Source organism: Urocampus carinirostris, chromosome 5 (assembly GCF_059441175.1).
Source record: "Urocampus carinirostris isolate Australia breed hairy pipefish chromosome 5, RoL_Ucar_1.0, whole genome shotgun sequence".
Taxonomy (NCBI): domain Eukaryota; kingdom Metazoa; phylum Chordata; class Actinopteri; order Syngnathiformes; family Syngnathidae; genus Urocampus; species Urocampus carinirostris.
This window is the reverse complement of record NC_142353.1, coordinates 34,068,902-34,096,765: the sequence shown is the minus strand read 5'-3', so window position 1 is coordinate 34,096,765 and position 27,864 is coordinate 34,068,902. Positions and strand designations below refer to the sequence as shown.

General features: G+C 40.8%; 1 protein-coding gene across 1 annotated transcript; it reads right to left on the bottom strand.

Moving 5' to 3' along the window:
* Nucleotides 1-333: 333 nt before the first annotated feature.
* LOC148366107 (uncharacterized) lies at nt 334-27,864 on the bottom strand. The gene is made up of 8 exons (XM_088334995.1): nt 27,765-27,864; nt 26,812-26,963; nt 26,594-26,747; nt 25,227-25,674; nt 22,647-22,807; nt 3,970-4,039; nt 2,657-2,828; nt 334-2,593 (listed from the first exon to the last, which is right to left on the bottom strand). Exons 1-8 carry the CDS (start codon nt 27,862-27,864, stop codon nt 2,189-2,191), a joined length of 1,662 nt encoding a protein of 553 aa, XP_088191121.1. The 3' UTR covers nt 334-2,188.

The following is a 27,864-nucleotide window of genomic DNA, read 5'->3' as shown; positions in this document are numbered from 1 at the left end:
ACAAATTCAACTTACTAACGATCGTCCGGAACGTATCTCGTTCGTAAGTAGGGCAGCGTCTGTAACAAAGTACCCGGAAATGCAAGCGAGGTTATAGCCCGTTGTCGCTCCCTTTTGGTCTTTTGCAGATATAACAGTCATATTTGTATGTGACATGTAAATTTCTCATTTCACATTGAATTAAAATGCATGAGAAATTACAAAATTCATAAAGTCCTTGGCTGTGTTGCTAAACATTCAATACACAGTAGATTACATTTCAATGAGTCAAATAAATCAATCGTAAAAACATGTAACAAAGATACTCGGATGTTATTAAAACTGCAACAAAAACAGACAAAATTCTTTTTTAAATACAACACCAAAAAACTGGTTTAGATAATTCTGCAAAATGAATTTTCTTTTTCTATACTATCCGAATATTCTGATCAAATATTCCCTTGCTTTTTGCTCTCTGTTGTTTCACTGCAATAAAACCAATGAAATCCAACACAAAATGGAAAAATATTGAGCATGTCTTATTAATCACAAAAAATACTATTAATTAACAAGAAGTAGAACAAAACGCAAATGCTATTTTTATGTGGCTTTTTGACCCGGAAAGAACATATTAGCACGCTAACAGTCAACCCATATTGTGCTAATTGCTAATCTCATCTGGTTGGGTTTAAGAATGAAGAATTTCAACAGTTGGTGTCGATGTTAGCATAAGCTGCCTTAGCTATCTGCTTGCTTGCAGGTTTGACACCCGTATCCGCTATAACATGAATATTATGTAAAGTCATTATACACCTGCATCATCTCGTAAAGGTAAAACAGTTAATTCTGAAACAAAAAGTGAAAAATTTGCTTTAATCAAGAAAATAAACTGCCAAAAACCTACTGTTGATCTTAGTATTAGCAACCTTAGCTAGCCGCTAGCTTGCAATTTTGAAACCAGCAACAGTAGCATCTTGAATGTTAGGTATGGTCATTATTGAATAATGGAGTCATTTCCTCGATGTAAAACGTTTCGTCCTGAAACTAAAAGTAAAAAATGTTCTTTAATCAAAAGATTAGAGCAGACAGTTGCCAAGAACCCGGCGTTGGTGTTAGCATTAGCGGCCTTAGCTGCCGACACCCACAGCAGCCACCTCATGAATGTTAGGTATGGTTATTAAACACCTGTTTTATCTGTTAGAGTTAAAAAAAATCTATCCTGAATCAAAAAGTAAAAGATTTCCTTTGATATAAATATCACAGCAGGCAGCTGTGAATAAACCAGTTGATGGTGCTAGCGTTAGTGACAATAGCTAGCTGCTAGCTGGCAAATATGACTGAAGTTGCAGCTGCTTCTTGAAAACTTATAGTCATTATACACCCGTGTTATTATTTGGAGGTAAAACCTTTTATCCTGAAAACGAAAGTTAAATATATGCTTTAATGTAAAGATAAGAACATACAGTAGCCAAGATGGTGTTAGCATTAGCGACCTTAGCTAGCTGCTAGCTGGTAAGTTTTACACCTGTAGCAGCTGCCTATCGAATATTGAGTATGGTCATTAAACACTTATTTAATCTCTTAGAGGTAAGACTTTTTATCCTGAATCCAAAAGTGACAGATTTGCTTTAATCTAAGGGGATGCAGCTTCAAAGAACCCGCCATTGGTGTTAGCAAACGCGACCTAAGCTAGACTACTACCTGGCAAGTTTGACATTGTAGCAGCTGCATCTGGTAGATATGGTCATTATACACTTGTGTGATCTTATAATGGTAAAACTTTATTCTGAAAACAAAAGTGAAAGATTTGCTTTAATCGAAATATTACAGAAGACTGTAGCCAACAACCAGCTGATGAAGTTAGCATTAGCCACTTAAGCTAGCAAGTTTGACACAGCAGCTGCATCATGAATATTAGTTATGGTTTATACACCTGTGTAATCTCATATAGGTGTATCTTGAAACTTAAAGGGAAAAAATTGCTTTATTCTAAAGATTAGAGCTTTAAAAATAAGAGTTGAATTGTTAATTCTACCTAACGTGGCGAACAAACGAAAACATTTGTGTTAAGTCGAACCATAACTGTTATTTTTTGACCGATTGTTTTCAGAGTGTAGTCTGAGCTCTGAAGAGACGATTGATCTCAAGATTTTAATTTATCTAATGATTATGAAGGCGTCTTTGACAAAATGGGCAAAAGTTTGGGAACTCATTTGTTTTGATGGATCCTGGTCTTATTGTTCTCCAACGTAGACGTAGAAACGCTCGTCCCTGCGGCCTCCGGGTAGAAATGAACGTCCACCGCCACGGTGGCGTGTCCCACAGAGACTTGGTGTGAGATCACCAGAGGTGAGCCCCCGTGCGACACACTGAAACTGTGGTGGACCGGGGTGGCCAGGGACTCTCCCCCCCGCAGGGTGAGCGAGGACCGCAAGCCCGTTTCGGGTGGGGACGCTGAAGGCGACGGGAAGGGGGATGGGGGAGGCAGGGTGTCCTGGCATAGGCTCCGGTTGTCCGGCCAATCCTCGTCTGTCAACTGCAAACTGGGAGAACTGGGAGGGGCTTGGCTCTTCACTTCATTCTCAGGCTCCACCTCGTCCTCACCGTAATCGATCTACGAAGAGGTAAAGACAATTGGCAGTATAACTGTCTTCCAAAATTGATCAATCCCTTCTACCTTGGTATCCTCAACAGGCTCAGGGTAGGTCTCCACAGTGACTGATTGGGGGTCCTGGCACGTAGGCTCCATTTGCACCGTGACCAGACACGGGCCCGGAGGTCTGGATCTGGTGTCCGACGCATTGACACTGTGTTCCGTCACTGCCAGGCCTTCGTCATCTTCGAAGGCCCTGCACCCGTCAAACGTGAGGTGGTTGCATACATTTTAGAGCAGAAGTTCTCAACTGGTCTGACTTCAAGACCCAGACTCTTACCCTATTACAAACCGTGACCCAAATCAAGAAAAAATTTACCTCTCAAATTTATAGAATTGGAAGGATTGTGCAGAGGTGATCGAGTGCATTCGCAATAAAAAATTAGCAAAACAGGCAGACTTCATAATTTTAGTGCTCAAGGAGCTTCAATTTCTAATGAAATTCTAAATACTTCACTTCAGTGGTTTTGTCTTTGGTGAGTTTATTCTGTTTTTAATATTAGACACCTTCAAAGGAGATTGCATAGGGTGCTAGTTTGTTATTTTGACCATTATTGTGCAACGTTGCTTTGACTTCTCAACAGTTTTCATCATTGTCACTTTCAGCCAATCATGTTGCTGTTCTTTGATTTCTATACTATTTAGGGCTGATCTTTTGTAACATACGATATTTAATAACCTTTTTATCCAACCTTAGAACTGGTTGGAATTTCTTATCTGTAGTTGGTCTCTCCCCTTTTACCCTTGCATGTTAAATGGTTGGATGGATGGGGTAAAACGTGCTTTTGATGTGTTTGAATCAAAACATATGACGCGGAGGGGGTAAACCAGTGTATGCTGTTGGGCCTCACTGCTGAAGAAGGGTTGCATGGCACAGCAACTCACTTCTTGCTGCGCTGTGGGCTTAATGTTCGGTGTCAGGTTGGTAAAAGCGAAGTGGAATGAAAGTTTGGTGAGTGGGTTTTTGACTCTAGTAGCCTCCCACTAGGCGATATATATAGTTAGACTAAACTAAACTTATCACTCATCAAGATAGCAAAATACATATCTCATATATTCTCTGCTGCATCTGCTTTTGGCCATGCTCAACGTATGCAGAAAAACGATATCGTAGTGTGAAATGGCCCTTGTCAACTTGCGTTTGCCGGGACTTATTGTCATCTACTGTTAAGGAGTTTAAATGACCCTGATTTGTTTTCTTGTTGTTTTTTTTAGCCTTATTTTGCCAAGGAGCGACGCATTGAAAACAGGTCTGCCACCCATTTTTTTGGTCCAGATCCACCAGTTGAGAAACACTGATTTGGAGGTTTTGTAGAATTAAATCTTTGGATACGCACCGGTTTTCATAAGGCCGTCCAGCTGGGTGTCGCTCGGCATGACGCATGGGGACTCCCAGGTTCCGCTGGGCTGTCAAACAGAACGGGAAAAGTGCGCCTATAAAGGCTACATTTGAAGAAATCTTTTTCAGTTTCTATAAAATGATTCCAGGAAAGCGTTTGTGAGAAAGTCAGATCTGAAGGCCTTATATTTGGGTCTTGGAAAGTAACTGTTGGTACTTGACAAAACCAGTTCTCCTAAAATGAAAGTATGCGCACTCCTGAAGGTACCCGAGGGCCCTCCAGAGGGTGTGTCATATTCTAAATAAACATAAAGGAAAGCCTTTAAATTACATTAATCTAAAATCGGTTCTTTAATTGTGATTTCAGGGAAATGGAAGTTCAAGGTTCACCTTAATCACCTGGGTCGTAGGGGCACGACTTCAGGAGAAGTTTCCTGATACTGTACTGTACTGTCACGACAGGAACAAGCAGTGGACCCAAATGCGTAACGTTTCACACAATGCTTTATTAAGGGATTGGGGAAGTCAGGGCGAGAGGAAAAAGACAGCGATCTGGTGCTCGCTGGGCAGGAGGAGTGGGAAGCCATCGCGACCGTTGACAGGTAGCTAGTTGGGTAGGCGGGACAGGAGAACAAAGCGTGGTCCTGGAACGGAGGCAGGTCGGGTAGCCGGGAGAGGAGAACGAAGCGTGGTTGGGGTTCAGAAGCAAGTCGGGTAGCTGGGACAGGTAAACGAAGCGTGGTCGGGGATCGGAAGCACTTCAGGTAACCGGAGATGATCGGGAAGCCAGGGACAGGGGATCGATGCATTAAACAGGGGACGGAATCAGGCAGGATACAGGAACAGGTTAGAATCAAAACGGGACGCATAGTCAAAAAGTGCTTGCCTTGCATGTGCTGAGGTTTGCTGACAGGCTGACAAAGAGTGAACAAGAATGAAGTGCTTGAAATGGGAGAGGGATAAATAGAGAACGAGTGGCAGCTGGGGCTGAAAGAGTGAGCGCAGGCGAGGGCAATTAGCGGGCAAGTGACAGAAACGTTACACTGTACATAAGTTAAGGCAAGTCAAGTCATTTCTATTTGTATAGCCCTTAATCACAAAAAGTAGCATTTCAGCTCTATTTATGTAGCATTTTTGTAGTATTTTCTTTTCTTTTTTTTTGTTTTAGATAATAAATTTCCCATAATCCTATATAAGCACTAATAGTGATCATTTAATGACAACGCTGCAGAAAGAAAATCTTATTGTGTTGGCATAAAACCTTACTCATTTCTGGCATTATTTTAATTTTTTACACAAATTTTTCTTCATTCCCCCCATTTTTTTGTTGATTTTTTTTGTGTAGTTTAAATGATTTAAGTAAATTGTTTATAATGAAAATAATATTTATATTGAGAAAAATTATTGACAAGGCAAAGATATTTTACTTGAATGAATATTTTATTGATAATATTTTAACTTTTTGGTGCGAGAAATGATCAGATTCTTCTTATTTTTATACATGTTTTGTTTATTATTTCTCAATAGCTAAAGGAAAACTATATCACATCAATATTAGTCTAAGAGTTTTCCAATTTTATTAAAAATACATATACACTTCATTAAAAACGCTATTATTTTCTTTATTTGTATTTGCATTTATTTATTGAATGCCTCCAACAAAAAAGCTTGGTGTTGGTTTAAGATACTTGACTAGGAAAAGATATACCTTTCGCATCTGAATGAAAATGGTAAAAATGAAAGGCTGCATTTAAAGACGTTCCAAATTAGGTCAAAAATTGTGTCGTTGCCTTAATTAAGAAAAGGAATGAGGGCATTTCAAACAGGACGGTCATGGACTTTCCCTAAAAACAATCGACAATAGAAAACCACATTTGAAGACATTGTATGTCCGACAGTAAACTAGAAAAGCAGGATGCTAAACGTGTTGTCTGGAGCTCTGTGGTTGCTATAACTGCCTTAGAGCGCCTCATTGTCCTTAAAGCTTGTACCCTTTAGAGCTGGGGTGTCTAACTCATTTAACTCAGGGGCCACCTGGTAGAAGGGGAAAGGGGTTACCACTTGTGAGGCCCCTTCTCAAGGTTTCATTTTTCCTCATGCTGAGGTTTTGAGTTTTTCCTTGCCCGCATGTTGGTTTCAGATCAGGTGTCATTGTAACCTGTGCAGTCCTTTGAGACATTTTGTGATGAAGGGCTATACAAATAAATTTGACTTGACTTGACATTCTCACAGGGGCCAAACAAGTAAATTAATGGCATAAAAAGTGTGCCTTAGTTGGAGGGCTGGAGGGCTTTTCGGGGGCTCACAATTAATCTATGATTCAGGGATGTAAAATCCGACTGTAAAACATTTATTGAGGTTTATTTTCCTCAATCTTTGTTTTTCTTTAATAAGATTGAATCTCTTGGACTTCCGGTGGCGCAATGAGGTAGACGGCAGCAAGGAAAGTAGCTCTGACAAAAATCACTAAAGAGTAATGTAATACTTACTTGGAGAAAGACAGAAAGGGTACAAATTGTGACCCATATTTATGAGAAATTCTTCAACAAAACATGGTCAAGAAGGGGAAACTTGTGGAGGAAAAGGGCGCTATGGAGAAAAAGATCGAGGGAGCAGAAGGAATGTCATCGGTTGACGAAGGACGTGACTCGGCCATCCTCCATGAAGTCCGTAAATTACGGCAAGAACACACGGAAGCAGCCCGGGACAACAAGATTGCGATGACAAGACTGGAAAAAAGCATCGAAGAACTTCTGGAGCGCACTGGGTTGCTGGAGCGGAGGGTGGAAAGCATGGAGGAGCTACATGCTAACACGGAAGAGCGAACGTCAAAACTAGAACAATTAACATTCTCCTTGCTCCAACAAACTGCCAAACTAGCAACAAAGTGTGAGGGCTTGGAGTCGAGATCACGGCGGAACAACATAAGAATTCATGGGATCCCTGAGGGTGCCGAAAGAAACGACACAATCGGCTTCATAACAAACTTTATTAAATCGAACATTCCGACAACAGAACATATGGATGTGCGCATTGAGAGGGCACACCGCTCACTGGGGAACAAGTTTCAAGGTAAAGCACTGCCACGGGCAATTATCGTACGTTTCACCGACTACATAGTGAAAGAATTCGTCATGAAAGAAGCATGGAAGCAGAAGACAATGTACGAAGGCAAGACCGTTTACTTCAACCAAGATTACACCACAGAAATCCAAAAAAAGAGGAAACAAGTAAGGGACGTTATCAAAAAGTTAAAGGAAAAGAACGTAAAGGCACAATCACCATATCCCGCCCAGCTGAAGATGTTTTTGGACTCAGGAATAAGAACATTCTCTACACTGATGGAGGCAGCAACATTGCTAAAAGAAATGGGGATCGAAGTGGAAGAGGACAACACGGAGACACTGCAAAAGATGTTGTCAAAGAACATTTGGACCACAGTGACCGGAATCGAGAGGAAGACAAGGGAACACCCCCATCATAGAAGGTGACTTACAAGCTTCTATGGAGCAAAACGAAGCCATATTCGGATTTGGGGAGAAAGAGTAAGGACCATATATGCCCTTTCTATTATAAATTCAATAAGTTAGAAGTAAGTAAAATACCAAGTAAAATTGTTATCTTTAAATCAAAACAATGTATGTATATATATTGGCATAGAGCTACTTTAAAATATTTAGTTAGTTATAAATATGGACGACGGTACAAAAGTTGTTCACGCACTGAGTGCATATTTCCAGGAGGGTAGCCACAACTCTCCAATTGGACTCTTGGAAGACATGGGTTTTTGTTTTTTGGGTGTGTTTTTTTTCTTTTTGGTGGGAAATTATGTGTGCTTGTCAAGATGTTTGTTAGTAATTTGGTTTGTTTTGTCAATGGAGGTGTTAGTAATTAACGTAGTGTTTCTGTATGCTTCAAAAATCAGTGAGACTCAATACAAAGCATGAGCAATCTAAATATTGTTTCATATAATGTACATGGGCTAAACCACCCCATCAAGAGAAAGAAGATATTGAATCAACTCAAGACATTGCAGAGCTCAATAGCCTTATTACAAGAGACACATTTGACCGAGATTGAACATAAGAAGCTAAAAAGAGAATGGGTGAACCAGGTGTTCTACGCATCCTATGGTAAAAGGAGGGGAGTAGCAATTTTACTTGGAAAAGGGGTGGCGTTTAAAGTCGAAAAAGAAGTGAAGGACAATCTGGGGCGATATATAATGATTATAGGGTCAATGGCCGGTTGGGAAATATCAATAATGAATGTTTATGCACCAGTTGAGGAAAAGGGGACATTTTTTCAAGTATTAGCTAAAGTAATAACCAACTGTGCGAAGGGAATGTTACTTTTAGGAGGTGACTTTAACACTGTACAGAATTGCAAAGTGGACAAGTATCCTTCAGTACATGGAACAAACACAAAGAGGTCGAGGATGTTGAATAACATAACTAAAGAATTGGGATTGATAGATCCATGGAGAGAGAAGAATCCCCAAACTAAAGACTATACTTTCTATTCAAACCCGCATGGCAGCTATTCGAGAATTGATTACTTTTACATTTCAAGACAACATATGCATACAGTAGTAGAGTGTGGTATAGAGAATATTACTATAAGTGACCACTCTCCAATTACTTTGAAACTAAGTTTAGACAATGAAACCCATTTTAGGTATTGGAGGATGAATGTATCTCTCCTCTCAGATAAAAACGTAGTACAGGAAATAAAACGGTGTATAAAAGAATATTTCCAAATCAATGACAACAATGAGGTTTCTCCATCAATATTATGGGAAGGAGGGAAAGCTGTAATAAGGGGGAAATTAATTGAAATATCGTCCCGGCTGAAACGAATACGCTTAAAGAATCAGAAGGAATTGGAGGATAAGATTAAGGAACTAGAAGAAGAACATAAAAAAACACCAAGCGAATCCAGATTACAGGTATTAAAAACAACCAGAAGCAAATTAGATGAACTTTTGACAAATAAAGCAGAAGGGGCTCTGCGCTTTGTGAACCAGAGATACTATGAAATGGGCAATAGAGCCAGTCGACTGCTAGCCTTCCAACTTAAAAAGGCCCAAACGGATAGAATTATATCACAAATAAAACATCCTATCTCTAAACAATGTTTAGTAAAACCCAAAGGTATAGCAGAAGCATTTGCAGATTATTATAAAGAATTATACAAGGACTCAGAAAATGACTTAGATAACTACACGGCACAAAACTTTTTAGGAAAACTACATTTACCGACACTAACAGGAGGGGATACATTAGAAATTATTCGCCCCATTACAAAACAGGAAATACAAGATACAATAAATAACTTAAAAATAAATAAATCACCAGGAACGGATGGATTCCCGGGGGTGTTCTACAAAAGCTTTAAGGAAGAATTAACACCAGTACTGCAGAAAGTATTTAACTATGCTCTAACAAAAGGAGATCCCCCCAAAGCATGGTCGGAAGCCATCATAACAGTCCTGCACAAAGAAGGAAAAGACCCAATATTGTGTGAAAGCTATAGACCAGTTAGTTTACTTTGTAATGATCTAAAAATTCTTACAAGCATACTTGCAAAAAGAATGCAGAAATTTATAGCGAAATTAATTAGAAATGATCAAACAGGGTTTATTCCGGGGAGGCAGGGTGCAAACAATATTAGGAGGATACTAAACATAATTACAAGCACAAAATCTAAGACCCAACCCTCGATGTTACTGAGCTTGGATGCACAAAAAGCTTTCGATGGGGTGAAATGGAGCTTCTTACATCAATCACTTATAGCTTTTGGCTTCCCTCCAATATTTGTTGAATGGGTGAAAATAATCTATAAAAATCCTAAATCTCGTCTTAGAGTAAATGGTCACTGTTCAGATTTCTTTGAAATCAAAAGAGGAGTCCGGCAAGGAGATTGTTTAAGCCCACTCTTGTTTGCAATAAGCATAGAACCACTCGCAGAATCTATTAGACAAAATGAGCAAATAAGGGGGATATTTGATGAAGGAGGAACAGAACATAAAATATCACTGTTTGCAGACGACCTGTTGGTAATGCTGGAGGAACCTTCGTTATCAATACCACCACTGTTGGAGAGCCTTAAAATATATGGAGAAGTAGCTGGGTATTCAAATAATGAGAGCAAATCAATAGCAATGATGATATCAGGAAAATGTCCAACAGATGTGATTGAAAGATTTGATTTTAAATGGACAAATAAAGGGTTTAAATATTTGGGGGTGACCATTACACCACATACCACACAACTGTTTGATGCAAATTATGGAATGTTGATAAAAGAAATAAGGAAAGATTTGGAAAAATGGGAAATTTTGCCCTTAAGTCTTATCGGCAGGATAGAAACAATCAGGATGAACATATTACCAAGACTATTATTTCTGTTTCAATCCCTTCCAATTCTGATCCCGGCATCCACATTTAAAATGTTAAATAAGTTGATAGCAAAATTCCTTTGGCAGAACAAGAAACCTAGAATAAAATACAAAACCCTGTTAGCTCCTAAAGAAAAGGGGGGCCTAGACCTACCCAATATTAAATATTACTATTGGGCAGCTCAAATTAGAGCACTCATCTTGTGGATTACTACAGACAAAGATACGATATGGGTGGACATGGAGCAGCGATCTTGTCCAAATATGCCTGTGGAATCGTTACCATACATATCAGTCACGAGGTGGAAGAAATTAAAAATCCAGAATGAATGGATTAAGGGAACTATTAAAACTTGGTCAACAATACAAAAAAAATTAAAAATATCAAGATCTGTGAATAGGGCTACCAAAATAGCGAAAAATCCAGACTTTAAACCTGGGGTTATGGAGGTAGGGTTTCAAAAATGGGGCCAAAAAGGACTGATGTTGATTACCCAAGTATTGGAAGCACAGACAATGAAATCATTCGAACAACTCCAACAAGAATTTGACCTACCCAGAAATGATTTTTACAAATATTTGCAACTAAGGCATTACCTCCAGAAACACGAGGAATGGGGGAAAATATGTAAGGAGCCAACTAAGGTAGAGGAATTATTAATATCATATACAAAAGGACAATCAATAAAGGGGGTTATATCAAAACTATATAAAGCCCTGAGAATGGATCTCAGTAATGAGGACATGGCAGTTAAGGAAAAATGGGAACAAGAAACTAATGTAGCGATAAAAGACAACGAATGGGAAAAAACATTGAAAGAGGGACACAAAATAACCAACAGCCCGACATGGAGGGAGTTTGAATGGAAAGTAAAAATGCGATTCTTCTATACACCCTCTATCACTTCAAAATATAAAAATACCCCGAATCTATGTTGGCGTAACTGTGGGGGGGTCGGAGACTTTACGCATATTTTCTGGAATTGCCCTGTAATATCAAATTTTTGGAGAAGTATCCAGAGAGAAATAAAATTAATCACTGGCTGGGAGTTGCGGTTGGACCCAAAGGCTTACATAATAGGAATTTTGCCAGAAGAATTACTATCTGGTCAACAGAAATATATACTAAGGGTAATGCTTCTGGTAGCAAAGAAAATGATCACAGTGTCCTGGCTGAAACCACAACCTCCTGACATAAAACAATGGAGAGACAAATTAAAGCAAATGTACATTATGGAAAAAATCACTGCAAGACTTCAACTGAAACTTGACCAATTTGAGAAAAGATGGAAGCCTATCACACAAATTTTACTTGATGTCTAAACACCTCCCCCTATTTATTATGTGTGTATTTTTTTTTTTTTTTCCCTTTTTTTTCTTTGGGTGTATATTTTGATTTATTAATTTTATATGTATATATATATATATATATATATATATATATATATATATATATATATATATATATATATATATATATTCTTTTTGTATGGATTTATTGTATGAGCATTTATTCTTCTTTTCTATTAATAGCATTTTTTGTTCTTTGTTGTTCCTTCTGTTATTTATGAATGTGTCAAGTGTATATATTTTGTGTTGATGTAAGATGGGGGAATCAAACCTCTGTCAAAATCGGTGTGAGAAATAAAAAGTTAAAAAAAAAAAAAAAAAAAAAAAAAAGATTGAATCTCTTGCAGGTTTTATCAGCTGTGCATTTGTTTAAAAAGCAATTTGAATTCATTTCCACTATTCTTTTTAACTCATGCAGAGTGAAAAGTGATAAAAATAGCAGGCAACCACTAATTTTAATGATATATTTATAAACTATTTCCGCTTTCTATTTTTGATGAAAACGTTTAACTGAACATGGGAACTTTGCTTTTTGTTTTTAGTTAATCATAGAAGAGCTAAAGAGTCTTTAAACTTCTGCAGACACCTAGGTGCTGTTTCTTTATTTCTGTATTTGTCATATCGCCTTCAGTTTGTGACTTTTGGGATGTGTTTCATCGATGTTCTCTGGTTGATAAATGGTAGTGACCACATACAGTTTTGGTAGTGGCGCTTAGCTTTGGCGAAATCTAGTGGACATATTTAAAACGCGCTCATTTTTCTCTTGAGCTTCTCTCAGCATTGTCTTGCCAGATTAAATGATGTAGCGGGCCACATCTGTTCCGCGGGGAATGAGTCTGACACATGTGCTTTAGAGTGCCTCATTGTTATAGTCAGGGTTGGGTAGGGTTACTTTAACTTGATTACTTTCAATTACTTTTGGATTACTCCAATACCAAATATGCTAATAAAAGACAAAATAAACTAAATATGAATAAAATTATGACTCACAACACGTGGTAAGCTTTCTCTCCTGGCTTTGATCTCTTTGATCTCCGGCAAAACTAACATAAAATGCGACAGAAACAAAATGAAAATAAATCCAAACAGCTTGCCAACATCATTTTTGCCGTTCCATGTATTCCGTTACTCCCCAAGCCTGCACAAAATTTAGTAATTTTATTCATATTTAGTTTCTTTTGTGTCTCTGTCTGTCCTAGCACCGCTGAAGCCGGGTAGCTTCGGGTAGCTCCACGTTAGCGTCCGGGATGCTAGACGTGAGCCATGTTTCCGTAAAACACTGCACTCCCTGTACGCTTTGAAGTTTTTCACCAGCACAGCTAGTTCGTCTGTCTTATTTGGTAGAGAGTTCACGTTTACCATGATTACGGACGGTACCGAAGGCTTATAACGCTATACTACATAGAGAAAATATACACTCAAGAAAAAAACCTAAATGCAGAAACAATGTTTATTTGTGTAATGACATACTCTCAAACATGATCTTTCAGTAGATTATACATTTGTCTCTTTACTGTTTTCGCAGAATTCCAATAACCCATTTCCAATTGTATTATTGCTTGCATGTAAACATAATCAATGGCTTTACTCTTATAAAGAAGAAACAGGAATTTTCTTTTCTGTGTCAAATTTCCCAGACATTCATTTGTACTTGAAGGAGAACATGCTTCGTCTTCTGTGTAGGTGTTTGAATCAACAAATTTGAATGTACTGGCGATCGTCAGTCCAACAAACATCCTCCTGGTTTCACAACTCATCCCTCTCACTCATCCTTTCTTCCTTCCTCTCCATACGCGAAGGCACGACCATGTATCTCTTGGAATGGTTACTACCAGGCTTCTGCTCAATCAATATTTTAGTCGGCCTGAATCTCCGCTGGTTTTCAGGGACCGGCAAAGGCGCGGTGTCGCTTTTTGTTATCTCCACCCCCACGCAGGCCTTGGACTTTTTCAGGCAAAGGCTGGCGTCCAGATTGTCCTTCTTGTTGTGCACGAACTCGGCGTAGAAGTCGTCGTAGTGGGAGTCGAAGAGCTTCTTGCAGGCGGCCGTCAGATCGTCTTCGGAGAAGCTCCTGCTCGGCCGGAGTCTGTTGCACACGTCGATATCGATGAGGAGGTCGTCGACGGCGAGTCGGCGTTTCCGCGTGGAGGGCTCCTGCATGGCTTCCTGGATGTGTTGAGCCACCAGAAGGCAACTCTGGCAGTAGGTCTTAGGGTTCACCTTGAGGTCAGAGGAGAGGACGAATTTGAAGGCCAAGCAACAAAGGATCGACAGAAACAGCGTCGCCATGTCGCCGTACTGCAGGAAACTGGAAACAGCCGTGTGTGAAGTCGTACGTTGAGAATTTAAAGGTAATTTGGCGACAGATTCTTCAGGTTTTTCAGGTTCTCTCTTAATTGTTCCCGGTTGACTCGTCAGGGAGGTTAACCCTTGAAGATATTCGAAGAGTTTTCAATCTTGGGAAGCCATTCAAATGTGTCAAGTCATATTTTTGGAATAGCCCTTTAACACAAAACGTCTCAAAGGGCTGTACAGAGCAACAAAACAACAAAACAATAAAATATAACGTCAGCTATATAATATATTTTTCTGGGAACGGGAATATTTTAAGCAAAATGTGAAAAAAGTATGAAACTTAGTTTACATATCAATGATAATAATGTCATGTAAAGTTCATAGTCGGGTACAAAACTAAAAGAAAGCTAGATAGCTAGCTAAAAAAGCCAGAACAAAAGCTAATGGTTACCCAGAAAGGGGGCCAAAATTTAGCTTGATAACTAGGAAAAAAAGATAAGATACAAGTTAAGTCAAGTTTATTTGTACAGCCCTTAATCACAAGAAGTCTCACAGGGCTCCACAGACTATTGTCAAGAGACGTGGTGGCGTGGAAGGTGACCGGACCAGAACGGAGGCAGGAGGCATGAAGGGAGAACTCAAATGCGTTGACGATCCGTAAGTTTTATTCTACAAAATAAAAGTCGCCCAATACTCCGGGGCAAAACAGAACAATACAGAGTTCCTCCGGCACGAACTCAACGGGACAAGGCATAACAGACTAAAACAGGACAAAGCATAACAGACTAAAACAGGACAAGGCATAACAGACCGGGATTGTGAATAATGAGTATTAATGAACCCGCAACCGCAGAGCCCACCATGCAGCCTTAAATACAGACCCACCATTAGTGGAAATGCTTTCAGCTGTTGCCCAGGGGGCGGGGCAGACTGGTCACCAAGGCGACCGTGACAAGCCCCCCTCTTAAGGGACAGCTCCCGAGGTCCCAAAAAAGAAAAAATTACAACCTCACGCCCCGGAATGGTTCGACGCTCACGATTGGGGCAACCCCGCTCCCTCCTCCGAACACGCAGGAACGGGGAGAGGCAGGCGCCATCTGCGTCGGGCGGATCGGAATCGGCGCTCGGCAGGGGGGGGTCCGGCGGGCAAGCTCTACAGAAGAGTCGCACTCAGGTCAGGCCGATGCAGAAGAGTCGCACTCAGGGGGTTCAGGTGCAGAAGAGTCAGACTCAGGGGGGGAACAGATTCAGAACAGACAAGACAGGACCGGAAAGACTGAACAAAATCAGTACAGGGAGACTCAAGGCAGGCATGGGAGTCGAACAGGCAGGCATGGGAGTCGAACAGGCAGGCATGGGAGTCGAACAGGCAGGCATGGGAGTCGAACAGGCAGGCTTGGGAGTCGAACAGGCAGGCTTGGGAGTCGAACAGGCAGGCTTGGGAGTCGAACAGGCAGGCTTGGGAGTCGAACAGGCAGGCTTGGGAGTCGAACAGGCAGGCTTGGGAGTCGAACAGGCAGGCTTGGGAGTCGAACAGGCAGGCTTGGGAGTCGGAGTCGGCCCGACGGGCAGCGGAGTCGGAGTTGGCCCGACGGGCAGCGGAGTCGGAGTCGGACTTGCACGCAGGGGAGAGGGAATAGCAGGCAATCGGCACGGGAGTCGGGCAGGCAGGCGTCAATTCTTCCTGGGACCCCATTCGAGGCACAGCAAGGGCCACGACGGGCGGGGCCGTGGTTCGAACGGGCAGGGAAGGCCAACTCAGTAGGCGCCTGCCAAACTGCGCACTCCAGCTCTCCCCAAGTCGCGCTGGGATCGTTCGCTGAGTTCAATTGTTGGCGGGTTCATTCTGTCAAGAGACGTGGTGGCGTGGAAGGTGACCGGACCAGAACGGAGGCAGGAGGCATGAAGGGAGAACTCAAATGCGTTGACGATCCGTAAGTTTTATTCTACAAAATAAAAGTCGCCCAATACTCCGGGGCAAAACAGAACAATACAGAGTTCCTCCGGCACGAACTCAACGGGACAAGGCATAACAGACTAAAACAGGACAAAGCATAACAGACTAAAACAGGACAAGGCATAACAGACCGGGATTGTGAATAATGAGTATTAATGAACCCGCAACCGCAGAGCCCACCATGCAGCCTTAAATACAGACCCACCATTAGTGGAAATGCTTTCAGCTGTTGCCCAGGGGGCGGGGCAGACTGGTCACCAAGGCGACCGTGACAACTATTACAGACAACAGGCCTCTTCGTACTTACACCATTTTTATGTTGCACTTACAGAAAAAAACAATTGGGGTACAACCATGACGTCACCTCCCCCATTCATGAAACCTAATGTGTTCTGTCCCAAACAGCTCTGCTAAGAGTAAGCAAAAAGCAGATACGTGTAGTGGAAAACATAAATGGTCTCCTTTCATATGGTGCTTTTCAAGTCATTGAAGACCTCCCATAGCGCTTTACAATGTGTTTCCCTGTTACCCATTCCGACACCCACTTACACACTGATAGCGGCAACAGCCATGCGGGTATGTATTTAAGTCTATTTTTTATGAATTTTTAACTAGTATTTGTTTTTTTGAATATATGAAGTTTAATTTTTGTTGTTTTTTTAACTGGGGATGGGTCCCAAGAGAGGGCAGAGAGCAGTGAACAGACATGGCGAATGTAAACAAAGCTAATGTGAATGAGGAAAAGATTAAAAAGAGTTAAAAGTAACGCATTGATAGCATGCAAAAATATAAAAACGTAGGAAGATAGCTCGCTACGAAGCTAAAAAAGTAGCCGGATAACTAGCTAAAAAAAAACTGCACATTTTTTGTTCATTTGCTTTATAATGTGTCTTTTGTAGTTATTTAAAAAAGCAGATAGTTGGATAGGAAAACCAAACAGAGTGTCATCAACACAGCCCAAAAGATCATCGGCTGCTCTCTGCCTAGTCTAGAGGACATTGCCAGCTTCCGACATCGTAGCAGATCCATCAACACATAGTGCCCTTCACACCCAGGCTACCAATTCTTTGCCCTCTGGTTCTACAGGTCCTTGAAAAAAGGAAAAACAGGCTTAGAGACACCTTCTTCCCCAGGGTCATCACCACCCTAAAAGAGCGCACAAAACTGTGAAAACATATCTTGAGACTTTTTTTTTGCTGCTAAATGGTATTTCACTTATTTTCATTGCACTATTGCTACGATGCACTGTTATTATAACTTAGGCCAGTCTCTTTAGCACTACAATGAATTATTTTTTCATGTCTTTAATCACTTTAATAGTCTTTCTCTCAAAGTCTTTATTATATGTTTACCCAAGAGTGCCATGTCCAATCTCGTTGCATACAATGTTTCACAAGGTTGATATCAATGACAAATTCAATTCACATGTGATTTATTGCAATTAGCAATATAGAAAAGATATCTACTTTTCTTTGAATACAGCCTTCTATGGACATTTTCCAGGATGTTACTCAATTTGTTTCCATTTATAGAACGATTAGTGTGTATTTCTTGATAATAGCAGGCTTTGTTTCCAAGATTTTCATGTTTTTGCTTCTCCCTTTAGTATTGTTTCAAGTCTTGGATTTCATAGTTTGTGGCACACGAAATAACTTGTTGTTTATGTCATAAAAAAAACCCAAAATGCCGCAAAAGGGAGCCCAAAAAGCTCTTATTTCACTTCACAAAGTAAAAATGCCTTTCCAGATTTTTCTCAGGATTCCACCATCTTTCAGAGCTGCCTACTTGACAGCTCTGCTGCAGTGGGACAAGCTGGCTATTGTAACAGGACCCAGGTGGTGTTACACATTTGTTTTTTATATATTTTTGTTCTTTGTTGTTCTTGTACTTCATCTGTAAAATAGATGATTAATGTCAGTCTCACACGACACAAATTAATTGTTGGCATTTAGGTTCAATTATTGAACAAGTCTCATTAAATCACGTGAGATCCCGTGAAACTTGGCCTAAGCACCCTTCTCTGACCTGTGGGACTTTGCCATCTACTGGTGATATACTGGTACGTCTCTTACCCTTTCTGCTATTTAAAACTCAATACCGTAAAAAAAATAATAAGCTTCCCCCAAAAGTCAAATATGGATTACACAACATGAATCCCAAAATATAACATTTTACCTAGTCAGCAACCTTTGTTGCGCCACACTATGTCCTCTGGACTGGGCAGATAGCACCACATGATTTCCTGGGCTGTGTTGATGACCCTCTTTAATCGCTTTTCCATGCACTATTTTAAAATCTTGCCAGTTTATCCTAATATTCTTTTTTTAAAACTATTTCCTGGAGTGCCAAGCCAAATGTTGTGACCAATTTCATTCACAAAGACAATTTTAATCATTTTGACATTTTGCACAACATATTAGACGTTTTTTTCCTTTTAAAGCGATCTACAGAAGACGATGAAATTAACAAGAGAGAAAATGGGAGAAAAGAAATGAGAGATAGAAATAGTCAGGAGGTAGTGCGCTCTTCTTGGGATCAAGCGATCGCAGATTCAACTCCCGGGATTTCAAGGTTTAAGTGAAAAGCACTAAATAAATGCAGTCCATTTACCATTATCATTTTGTTGCTTTCAAGGATTACATCCAAATTATCTTTAATGTCCACATTAGAAATGGCTTCAATGTTAGTCTTCCTTTAAAATTTTCAAAATGCAGTAACCCCTCGGTTATTACGATTAACGAGGATCGAGAAACTACTCACAAAAGCGAAACTCCACTAAGTAACGTTGCACCATTCATAAAAGCCCCGAGGGTCAAACTTACTTTGAGATGACCTCCTTACCGACTGAGAGTATATAAAATAAATACTATATAACTACAAATAAAAACACAGAATTGCAGTTGAGTGAAGGTTCTTTATTGTCATAAGACAAAAGTACAATATTGGAGGGCTTCGCCTTTCAATGCAAGAAAGCGATTTAGAGAGCGACTGGCTAGTTGCGTGCTCGGATTGAGCCAGGTCTCCATAATGATTAAAATACAACCGCCCCAAAGGCAGCAATTTCGTACAAGTTGTAGCTACAGGTCGTCCATTTAATGGATAATATATCTGGCTTTGCTGAGACACAGGGGTGGCTTAAGAGAGTTTTTTGCCTAGCTGTAGCAGTAGGCTGGACCTGCAGCCTCGCTCTTGCCCTCTCTCCCGATGCCACCTCAGTTGCTTTCCGCACTTGATAATAATCCACAGAGCACCCGCTGGTTGTCACCATTTCCCCCGAGTCCGATTTTATAAATTAATTTATTTTTAATGTAGGGCGGCAGTGGCTCAGAAGGTAAAGCGCTCGTCTTGGGATCAAGAGATCGCAGTTCGAATCCCGGCTCCTCCGTGTTACATGTCGAAGTGTCCTTGGGTAAGACACTGAACCCCTAGAACCCCCAACAAGCAGGTTAGCGCCTTACATGGCTGCACGGCCGCTATTATGAAATGTGAAGCACACTGTAAAGCGCTTTGGGAAGTCTTGACTTGAAAAACGCTATATAAATGCAGATCATTTCATTTCATTTAATTTCATTTAATGTAATAAGGCGCTAAAAGCTAACTGTCGCCATGCTTCCTAGTTTGTTTTAGGTGGAGACAATGACAGCTTTTCAGCTGTTTGATTGACAGCAAACAGCAGCCTGTCACAGTCGCTCACTCAGAGTCACGCTCACCCAACACACAAAGCCCTCCCTACCTGCCCCTTTGATAACGTTTGCTGCCTGCTCAGAAAACAATGCACGATACGTTGACATCAATGACAATAAAGACTTTTCAATTCAAAATCCACAAAGCAGTAAACCAGCGAAGCGCAAAGTAGCTAGGGGTCTCTGTAATACTGTGTCGCAGCTGTCGCTTTGAACCACTTATTGAAGACCTTCAAGTGGGAAAGGTGAGATGGCACAACATTCATTTGGACAGGTAACTTAAAATTAGTTTTACCTGGTTATATCAGTATCAGAAATTATTTTCCCCCCATTTTATTAACACTCCACTTATTGAAACATGAATATTTTGTTTGTTTGTTAGTTTGTACATGATTCAATTGTTTGTTTGTTTGTACATGATTCAAATTGAATCTTTTCTTCCGGCGCCGTCACGAATGGCAGCCACTCCAGCAGCTCCCGTGTTATTTTCGATTGTTCTCGATTGTTCTCAGCTCAGGGATGCTGCTGGAAATGTGAATTTCCCTTCGGGGATGAACAAAGTATCTATCTATCTATCTATCTATCTATCTATCTATCTATCAGAGCACACTTGTCAAATTTGAAAAATTTGCACATCTGGTTAGCTGCTCCTCTTGCACTCCTTGCACTACTGTAAAATACTATACATAGCCATAATTATTTAGTATATTATTAGTACTTCAATACTCCAACTCAATACATTTTATTTATATCTGTACATTCAAGGAAACTGTGCGGGTCAGATGTATCGACATTTCGTTCTGTATACACGTGTACTAGAATGACAATAAAGTAGATCTGAATCTGAATCTGAAAAAGCCTTCATGGCTCTCAAATATTGTGGCCGCAACAAAATGCCAGCTCACTTCATTGATGATTGTTTCCACAACAGTTTTTCAGTTTTGTTCAGTTTTATAGCTCTTCTTTTGGTTTTTGGTGGACTTGCTGACTGACGTTTACATCTTCCTTGTTGTCTTTGAGTGAACCATCAGTGTGCTCAGCCTCAGCTTCCCTGTTTTCGGTGTCCCGAGAAGACGCCTGTCCTTCGTCCCCATCGCTCTCACTCGAGCATGCCGTGGACTTCTCATAGCATAAAACTTTCTGGAAGGAACTCGATCCTCGACTGAGCAAAGCCAAAAAGAAGTCCTCCATGTGGGACTTAAAGAGTTTCACGCAGACACCGGTCAGCTCGTCTTTGGGAAAAATCTCGCTCGGCGGTAGCCTGTTGCATACCTCGTTCTCGAGCATGAGTTCCTCCAAAACCTTCCGCCTTTTTCGAGGAGCGGCAGCCTGCGTGTTGTCCTCGATCACTTTGGCCACCAGTAAACAAGTTTGGCACTCGATGTCGGGAACTTCGGCGCATGCAGGCGGGAAAACCAGCCAACTGCACACCACAACAACAAGCGTTTTCGTCGCATAAGATGCGAGCATTTTGGCTGACATAGAACGGCCTTCAATGAGATTGTTGTGGAATCTGCTGCTCGTAAGATGACGCATTCTTCTGGTTTTTCTGGTTCTCCGTGCACTGGACTTTTCTTTTAACACACGTACTGCTTAACAAGGTACTTGTAATTTGGACTTATTCTCGAATTAGCTTTCTACACTCAAAATAGTGTCTCCTTTGGAATGCCTTTAAGTGCATCCTTATTGTTTTACCAAATCTCCTTTTAAATTCACCCATCCAATTCCCTTAAATATGGACGTTTTGTGTTTCTTTTAAAGGAACCAATAGTTCTCCTTCATCCCCCTTTTTTAGTAACCCTCAAGAGCAGCTTTTTTTTGCCACTTTCAATGGATACACCACAATTATAGTATATGCTAATCTACTGGAATGCCTTCAAAGGCATTCTGTTGTTGCCATTTTACCAATTATCCTTTTTAGAGCCACCCATCAAATTCCGTAATATGTTGGCTTTTTGTGTTTATTTTAAATCATAGTATAATAACAATATGTTCTCCCTTTTCATAACTGTCTTGTCAGGGCCTCAACTGCAGCTTTGTTTTGCCATTTTCATTGGATACAACACAACTATAAATTATAATCTACTAGAAAGCCTTCAGATTAACAATTATATGACATTTCCGCCAGATTTTAATGCTTTTGTTTTTATATTTGCTGTATACCTAATGCAAATACCTTATATTATTGCCATCAAAAGCCTTGAAAAGAACTTCAAATGTAGTATTTGTTTACATTTCTGCTATTCATACCAACCCACAGAATACTTCATCTCCATTGTCTGCACCGCTTATCCTCAGTAGGGTCTCGGGGGTGCTGGAGCCCATACCAGCTTTCTTTCGGCAGTTGCAGGGCACACAGAGACAGACAACTCACTCATTCACACCTAGGGACAATTTGGACCAGTCAATCAACATGACATGCATGTTTTTGGAATGTTTGAGGAAACCGGAGTCCCAGGGGAAACCCACGCAAGCACGGGGAGAACATGCAAACTCTGCACTGGAAGGCTGGTAGCTGGATTTGAACCCATGACTTCAGAACTGTGCCACGGATGCGCTAACCACTCAACCTCCGAACCCCCGTACCACCCCAGAATTCTCCAAAATGTTCCAATATAATGTTTATACAGACACATACACAGGCATGTTTTTCCTCACTGGCACATTGAAAGCCGTCAAATATTGCCTTTTCTTATTTATAGGACAATTTGGAATGCGTTAAATTACCTTTTGCGGGGGTGAGGGGTGTAATATGCTGTACTTCTCTTTCCTTTCACCCTACTTTATATCGTCATTTTGCAAAACATTCTCTTTTTTTTAAATGCACATGGCAGGCCCTCAATATGGTATTATTATGTGATTTTATTGATTACACCAGTCTTGAGTGAAACATCTAACCTTATATTTTCTTGGGACCAAAAGATACCGGAACTAGATAGTTCTCAAGGACTTTAAATAAACTTGTAGTAATTAATATTTCTGCAGTTCCTGACCTGCACGCCCAGTGGGCCCCGGTTCGTTCTTCTGTACCACAGAGTAGAAGGCCACAGTGATGAAGATGAAGGCCAGAGACACGCCGACACCCACCACGATGGGTACGTCGTGTTTCTCCAAGACAGGCAGCCATGAAGGCGACTTTGGAGTCACCCTGGATCTGAGAACGCAAACTCAGGTCAGTTGGGAACTTCTTGCCCTTTGAAAACCTAAATCTGTGTTGAAATTGTGATATAAAAATCCTCATTTGAAACAACAAACCCTATTGTGAAGTCTTCACCTTGAAACCATAACTGAAGATTTAACTGACTTTAGAACTCCCAAATTTGAAACACTCTTTTGAAAATTAAAATGTTTACCCCTGTGTTCAAAACCTTAATACAAGGTCTTTGGATCCTTACCCTGGCTAAAAATGCTATTTTGAACCATTGTTTGAAACCATAACTCAGGTTTAAAACCATCATCCTCGCTCAAACACACATTTGAAACCCTTCATCTTTAGAGCAGGGATTTCCAGCGTGGCGCCCACAGGCACCAGCCCCCTAAGACCACCTGAGTAGCCCTCAGACAGGTTCTGAAAACTGCTCACCAGTGATGGGACATCACTATTTTCTAGTAAATTTGATTCCTAACTGACATGATCTTTTAGTAGTTGACTTATAATAATAATTACAATAATAATAATTACAACCTGGTAACAATTTAGTAACGACACAGTAATAACATAACTTGTTATTTCAGAAATATACATCAAAATAAAAACCCTTCATGCCAATCGATAACAAAAGGTAGCTATCAGCTTAACAAAGGTTAGTGACCCCTGCTTTAGCGATCCGGTTTCCAGGAAAGATTGTGAGATATCAACATCTTATTGTCACAGACCAAAAACGGACGCAGGACTCAATAGCGCACGTTTCTCAGTTTTTATTTGAAAAGAGAGGGAGAGTAGGGCTTGCTTGATCCAAGGACTGACGGACAACAGGAGCGAGCGAGGCGGGAGTGACACTTCCGTGTCAGACGGAGACAGGCGGGAAAAGTGAGTCATTGTCCGGGGCTGGAGATCAAAGGCGAAGTCGTGTTTGTAAGCGGGGTCGTAGGCAGGAGGCAGGCAGGTAACGGGGCAAAACGGGTCAGGTAACAGGAGGCAGGCAGAATGGGCAAATCAGGTCCAGAAACAGGTCAATAACGAAGATCGGGCAGGAAAAGGCTTTAGCAAAAACGGGGTCGGACGGGAATGCTCACTGAGCGGAATGCAACATTTCGCAACGATCTGACAGTGACCAAGAGGAAGCCGGGGGTTTAAAAAGGGAGTGTCCACCAATCAGCTGTCCGAGCTGTTGGCGCCAATCAAGCCGCCGCAGGTGCTCCAAATTGGCAATCACAACACTTATTTCCTTTCTATTGGTGTTTCTTTTAAAATAGAATAAATGAAATAGAATAAAACCTTCATCATTGTCACATGTGAAATGCACAAATAAATCCCAGAATTTAGAATAATAATTATTAATAAACCCCCATTGTTTTACTATACTTTGTTTTTGTTTTTTTGTTTTTAATCTTTGTCTTCATTGATATCACTCTTTTATATTCTGTGTACAGCGACCTCTGGTGTCCTGAAAGGGGCTTTAAAATAAAATGTATTACACTCTTATCCATCCATCCATTATCTGCACCGCTTATCCTTAGTAGGGTTGCGGGGGTGCTGGAGCCCATCCCAGCTATCTTCGGGCAGTGGTTAGGGGACACCCTGAATCCATTGCCAACCAGTCGCAGGGCACTCAGAGACAGACAACTCACTCATTCACACCTAGGGACAATTTGAACCGGACAAATTACCTGACATGCATGTTTTTGGGAATATGGGAGGAAACCGGAGTGCCCGGAGGAAACCCATTCAAGCACAGGGAGAACATGCAAACTTCACACAGGAGGTTCGATCTCATGACCTCAGAACTGTGCCACACACACGCTGACCACTGCGCCACCGTGCTGCCCGTATTACAGTATTATTCTTATAACTATTATTATTATTAAATTCAGAAATACTGAACATAATTATCCCTTGTCATTATTGCACATTTTTGCCGAAGCATGTGATAAGTTTTTTAATAGTGGACAAATGCAAAGAAGATTTCATAGGATGCTAGTTCCTTATTTTGACTATAGTTGTGCACTGTCGTTCCTTGTTTTGACTATTGAAATCAATGTTTCTATTAGCCAATCATGTAGCTGTTCTTTTGATAATCAACCCTTTAGGGCTGATCTATTTTTTTGCAACCTTGAAGATTTAATTAAAAGAGGGGGCTCTGGGGAGGGCCTTAGGACGGGGTTTAATTCTCTTATCTGAAAGCCCCTTTACCTGTCTTCCTTACTGGTTCAAAATCCATTGATGTCTTTTCTCTTTAATTTGAGTGTCTACTAAACCTAACAATATGGTAACCAGTGTTTCATTTAGCAGGATTTAAGGTGATTATTGCCTCAGAGTAGAAGCTACTTTTAAATCTATTAGCTGTTGACTTGATTCTTCTTTCTCAAGGCAACAGTTCAACAAGTAAAGATGATCAGCACTGTGCACTTACCGAAGGTCATTGCCGGTTGTAGGCGCTTGCGACATATTCCTCAGGGCATCATCTTCTGCCTTAGGGGAAGCCATTGGTTGGTCCTGTTGGCCTCCGTTTCGGTCATCTGAAGCATTGAGCTCTTTAGGGTGTACGGGTTCTTCCGTGGGAAAAGGGTTATGATCCAAAGGGGGCTTTTGGAGAGAATCTTCCACCCGACCCGGAAGAGAGCTAGTAGATGGGGCGAGTGGCGGGCGGGAGGATGTTGGCATGGTGGGCCGAGCGTCTGTGTGGGCTTTGGGGTGCTGAGGAAGTTCCATGTGGAGATTGGAGTACGGCAGTGACGGGGGCCCGGTGGGGGGCCACCTCTGCGTCTCCAGAGCCTCACCCGGAGGGACGCCCGTGAATTTGAATTCAGGGGACACTGATGAGGATGATGAGGCTGAAAATTGTAAAGAGAGGGATAAGGCTTTAAAACTAGAAGGATTACAGTGTACAGTCCAACATGCAAAGAAATCGAGATATGTCTTTTTCACATGACAGTGATCAGGTCTTTATGGTTGTAAAGTTTAAAGGCTTAGTCTGATATTAATTATTTCTTTAGTTTTAAATAAAAAAGTTTCGCATTCCTTAACTGTGGTATTTTAAATAAATGTATGCTAAAATTATTTTTAAGAATATGAATTCAGGATTTTTAATGGTTGTATATACAAATGAAATGTAAAACTTAAAAAAAAATGTTGACATTTAATTTTTATGAAAAAATTCCTTTGATTTTTTTTCTTACTCGCTGACGCCAACATCTGGCGTGTGTCATCATTGCAGCGTCTGTCAAGCTCCTCATGTTGCATTTAGACACAGTCAAATACACCCCCCCCTTTTTCATTTTTAGCGGGAATTAAGTTTGGTGTTTTGTACTATCAACAGGCCTTTTCTTACTTTCACCATTTTCATGCTACACTAACAAAAATCTCTGATAAGTATGAAATTACTCTCCAAGACGCTCATCCCCTCATTCCCCTTGACTATCTGCTTTTCACTTACTTTTACCTAGGGTTTTGTCAGCCATTAGGATGGAGGAAGGCAGACAACTCACTCGCTCATTCACACCTAGGGAATTTGGACCGGCCAATTAACCTAACATGCATGTTTTTGGAATGTGAGAGGAAACCGGAGTGCCCAGAGGAAACCCACACAAGCCCGGGGAGAACATGCAAACTTCGCACAGGAGGATTTCATCCCATGAACTGTGCCGCGGACGCGCTAACCACTCATCTGCCGTGCCGCCGTGAAATTGAATAGTTAAAGTTCTTTTTTAAATGTATTGTTAGAGTGCTATTCATAAAAGCCGCATCCAACGCATCAAGTCGTGTGAAGTTGTTGAGTACCGAGAACGGTGAGCTTGGCCGGCCTGCTCATCCTGCTGACATTGAGCGAAGGATTGAAGGTATGGCAAACGTAAAAGCCGGCGTCCTCCACGCTCACATTGACCAAATGAAGCGTTCCAGACGTCTTCTTCTCACGCCCTCCTCCGAATTCTCCCTGAGTAGAAACTGGCTTTCAACCTAACAGCTTCAATGTGAAAATTGACATCCTGGTCAGCTACCTGGTTTTGCCTCCCTTTGGTGACCACGCTGCCATCTTTGAGCCACAGGATGGCGGCGGGGGTTGAGCTTTCGCCAGACACGCAGCGGAAGGACACATCCTCTCCTTCTTTGACTGTTTGATTGCCTGGACCGAAGAACACATCTTCCAAACCTGACCAAGCACAAAAAAAGCAAGACAATCATTTGCTGTTTCAGGAATCCCATATAGCTTTTCCCTTCCTTGATGAGGGGCCAGGGACAGTTTGTAACGGAAAAATTGTGACGATTGCTCGTTTTGTAAAATAAGAGTCAAAATGAGCTAAATAGTATTCCCTATCACATAAATTTGCTTTTTAAAAATATTCCCAATTCAAGAAAGAAATAGTTGTATAGTGTTACATTTGAAAAATAGTTTTAAAAATCTGTCAGTAAAGTAATATTTTACAGTCCCCACATTAGAATTAGATTAGAATTACAAGACTTACAGTACCATGTAGCTAATCTAATCATTGATTTGAAAAATATATATTTATTGGCTTAATAAAAAAACAAATTTAAAAAAACATTTTTGATTCAGAGATGTCTCTAGTCTTTACTTCCATGTTCACAAAATTATGACATAATTTATTTGTATTTGGAAATATTGCTTTAGCGTTGGATGATTGCAGGCTAAAAAGCATGCAATTGTGGCAGCCATGTTGGCAGGGGCAAGACCTTAGTGGAAAGCTTAACATCATCATAATCAAGTTGTTCAAAGTTGTATTTTTTTTCATTTATCGTGCCTTACATGGCAACAAATTGCTCATAATAAGGAAAGCACTTACATAATGGATTGTTAACACACTTCACACGCTAATAAAAAATTGCATGAATATTGTGATGATTATAAACCTTGAAACAAGCAAAGAAAAATATACTCTGGTATGTATTTTGTCACCCCATAACAGTAAGGCGAGTGTGAAATCGGACTCACCCAATTGGGACGAGACTGTCAGAGCAGACAAGACCACTAAGCATGGACCGAGAATCATCTGTAGGGGGCAGACGTGCATCCTACTAGAAAACTCCTCCAT

Excerpts from the sequence above, each read along its gene's own strand:
- LOC148366107 (XM_088334995.1), bottom strand. The coding sequence starts at position 27,864 with ATGGAGGAGTTTTCTAGTAGGATGCACGTCTGCCCCCTACAGATGATT. Across the intron at positions 26,964-27,764 it reads GACAGTCTCGTCCCAATTGG|GTTTGGAAGATGTGTTCTTC; the intron begins GTGAGTCCGATT and ends GTGCTTGGTCAG. Across the intron at positions 22,808-25,226 it reads ACAACCGGCAATGACCTTCG|ATCCAGGGTGACTCCAAAGT; the intron begins GTAAGTGCACAG and ends TTGCGTTCTCAG.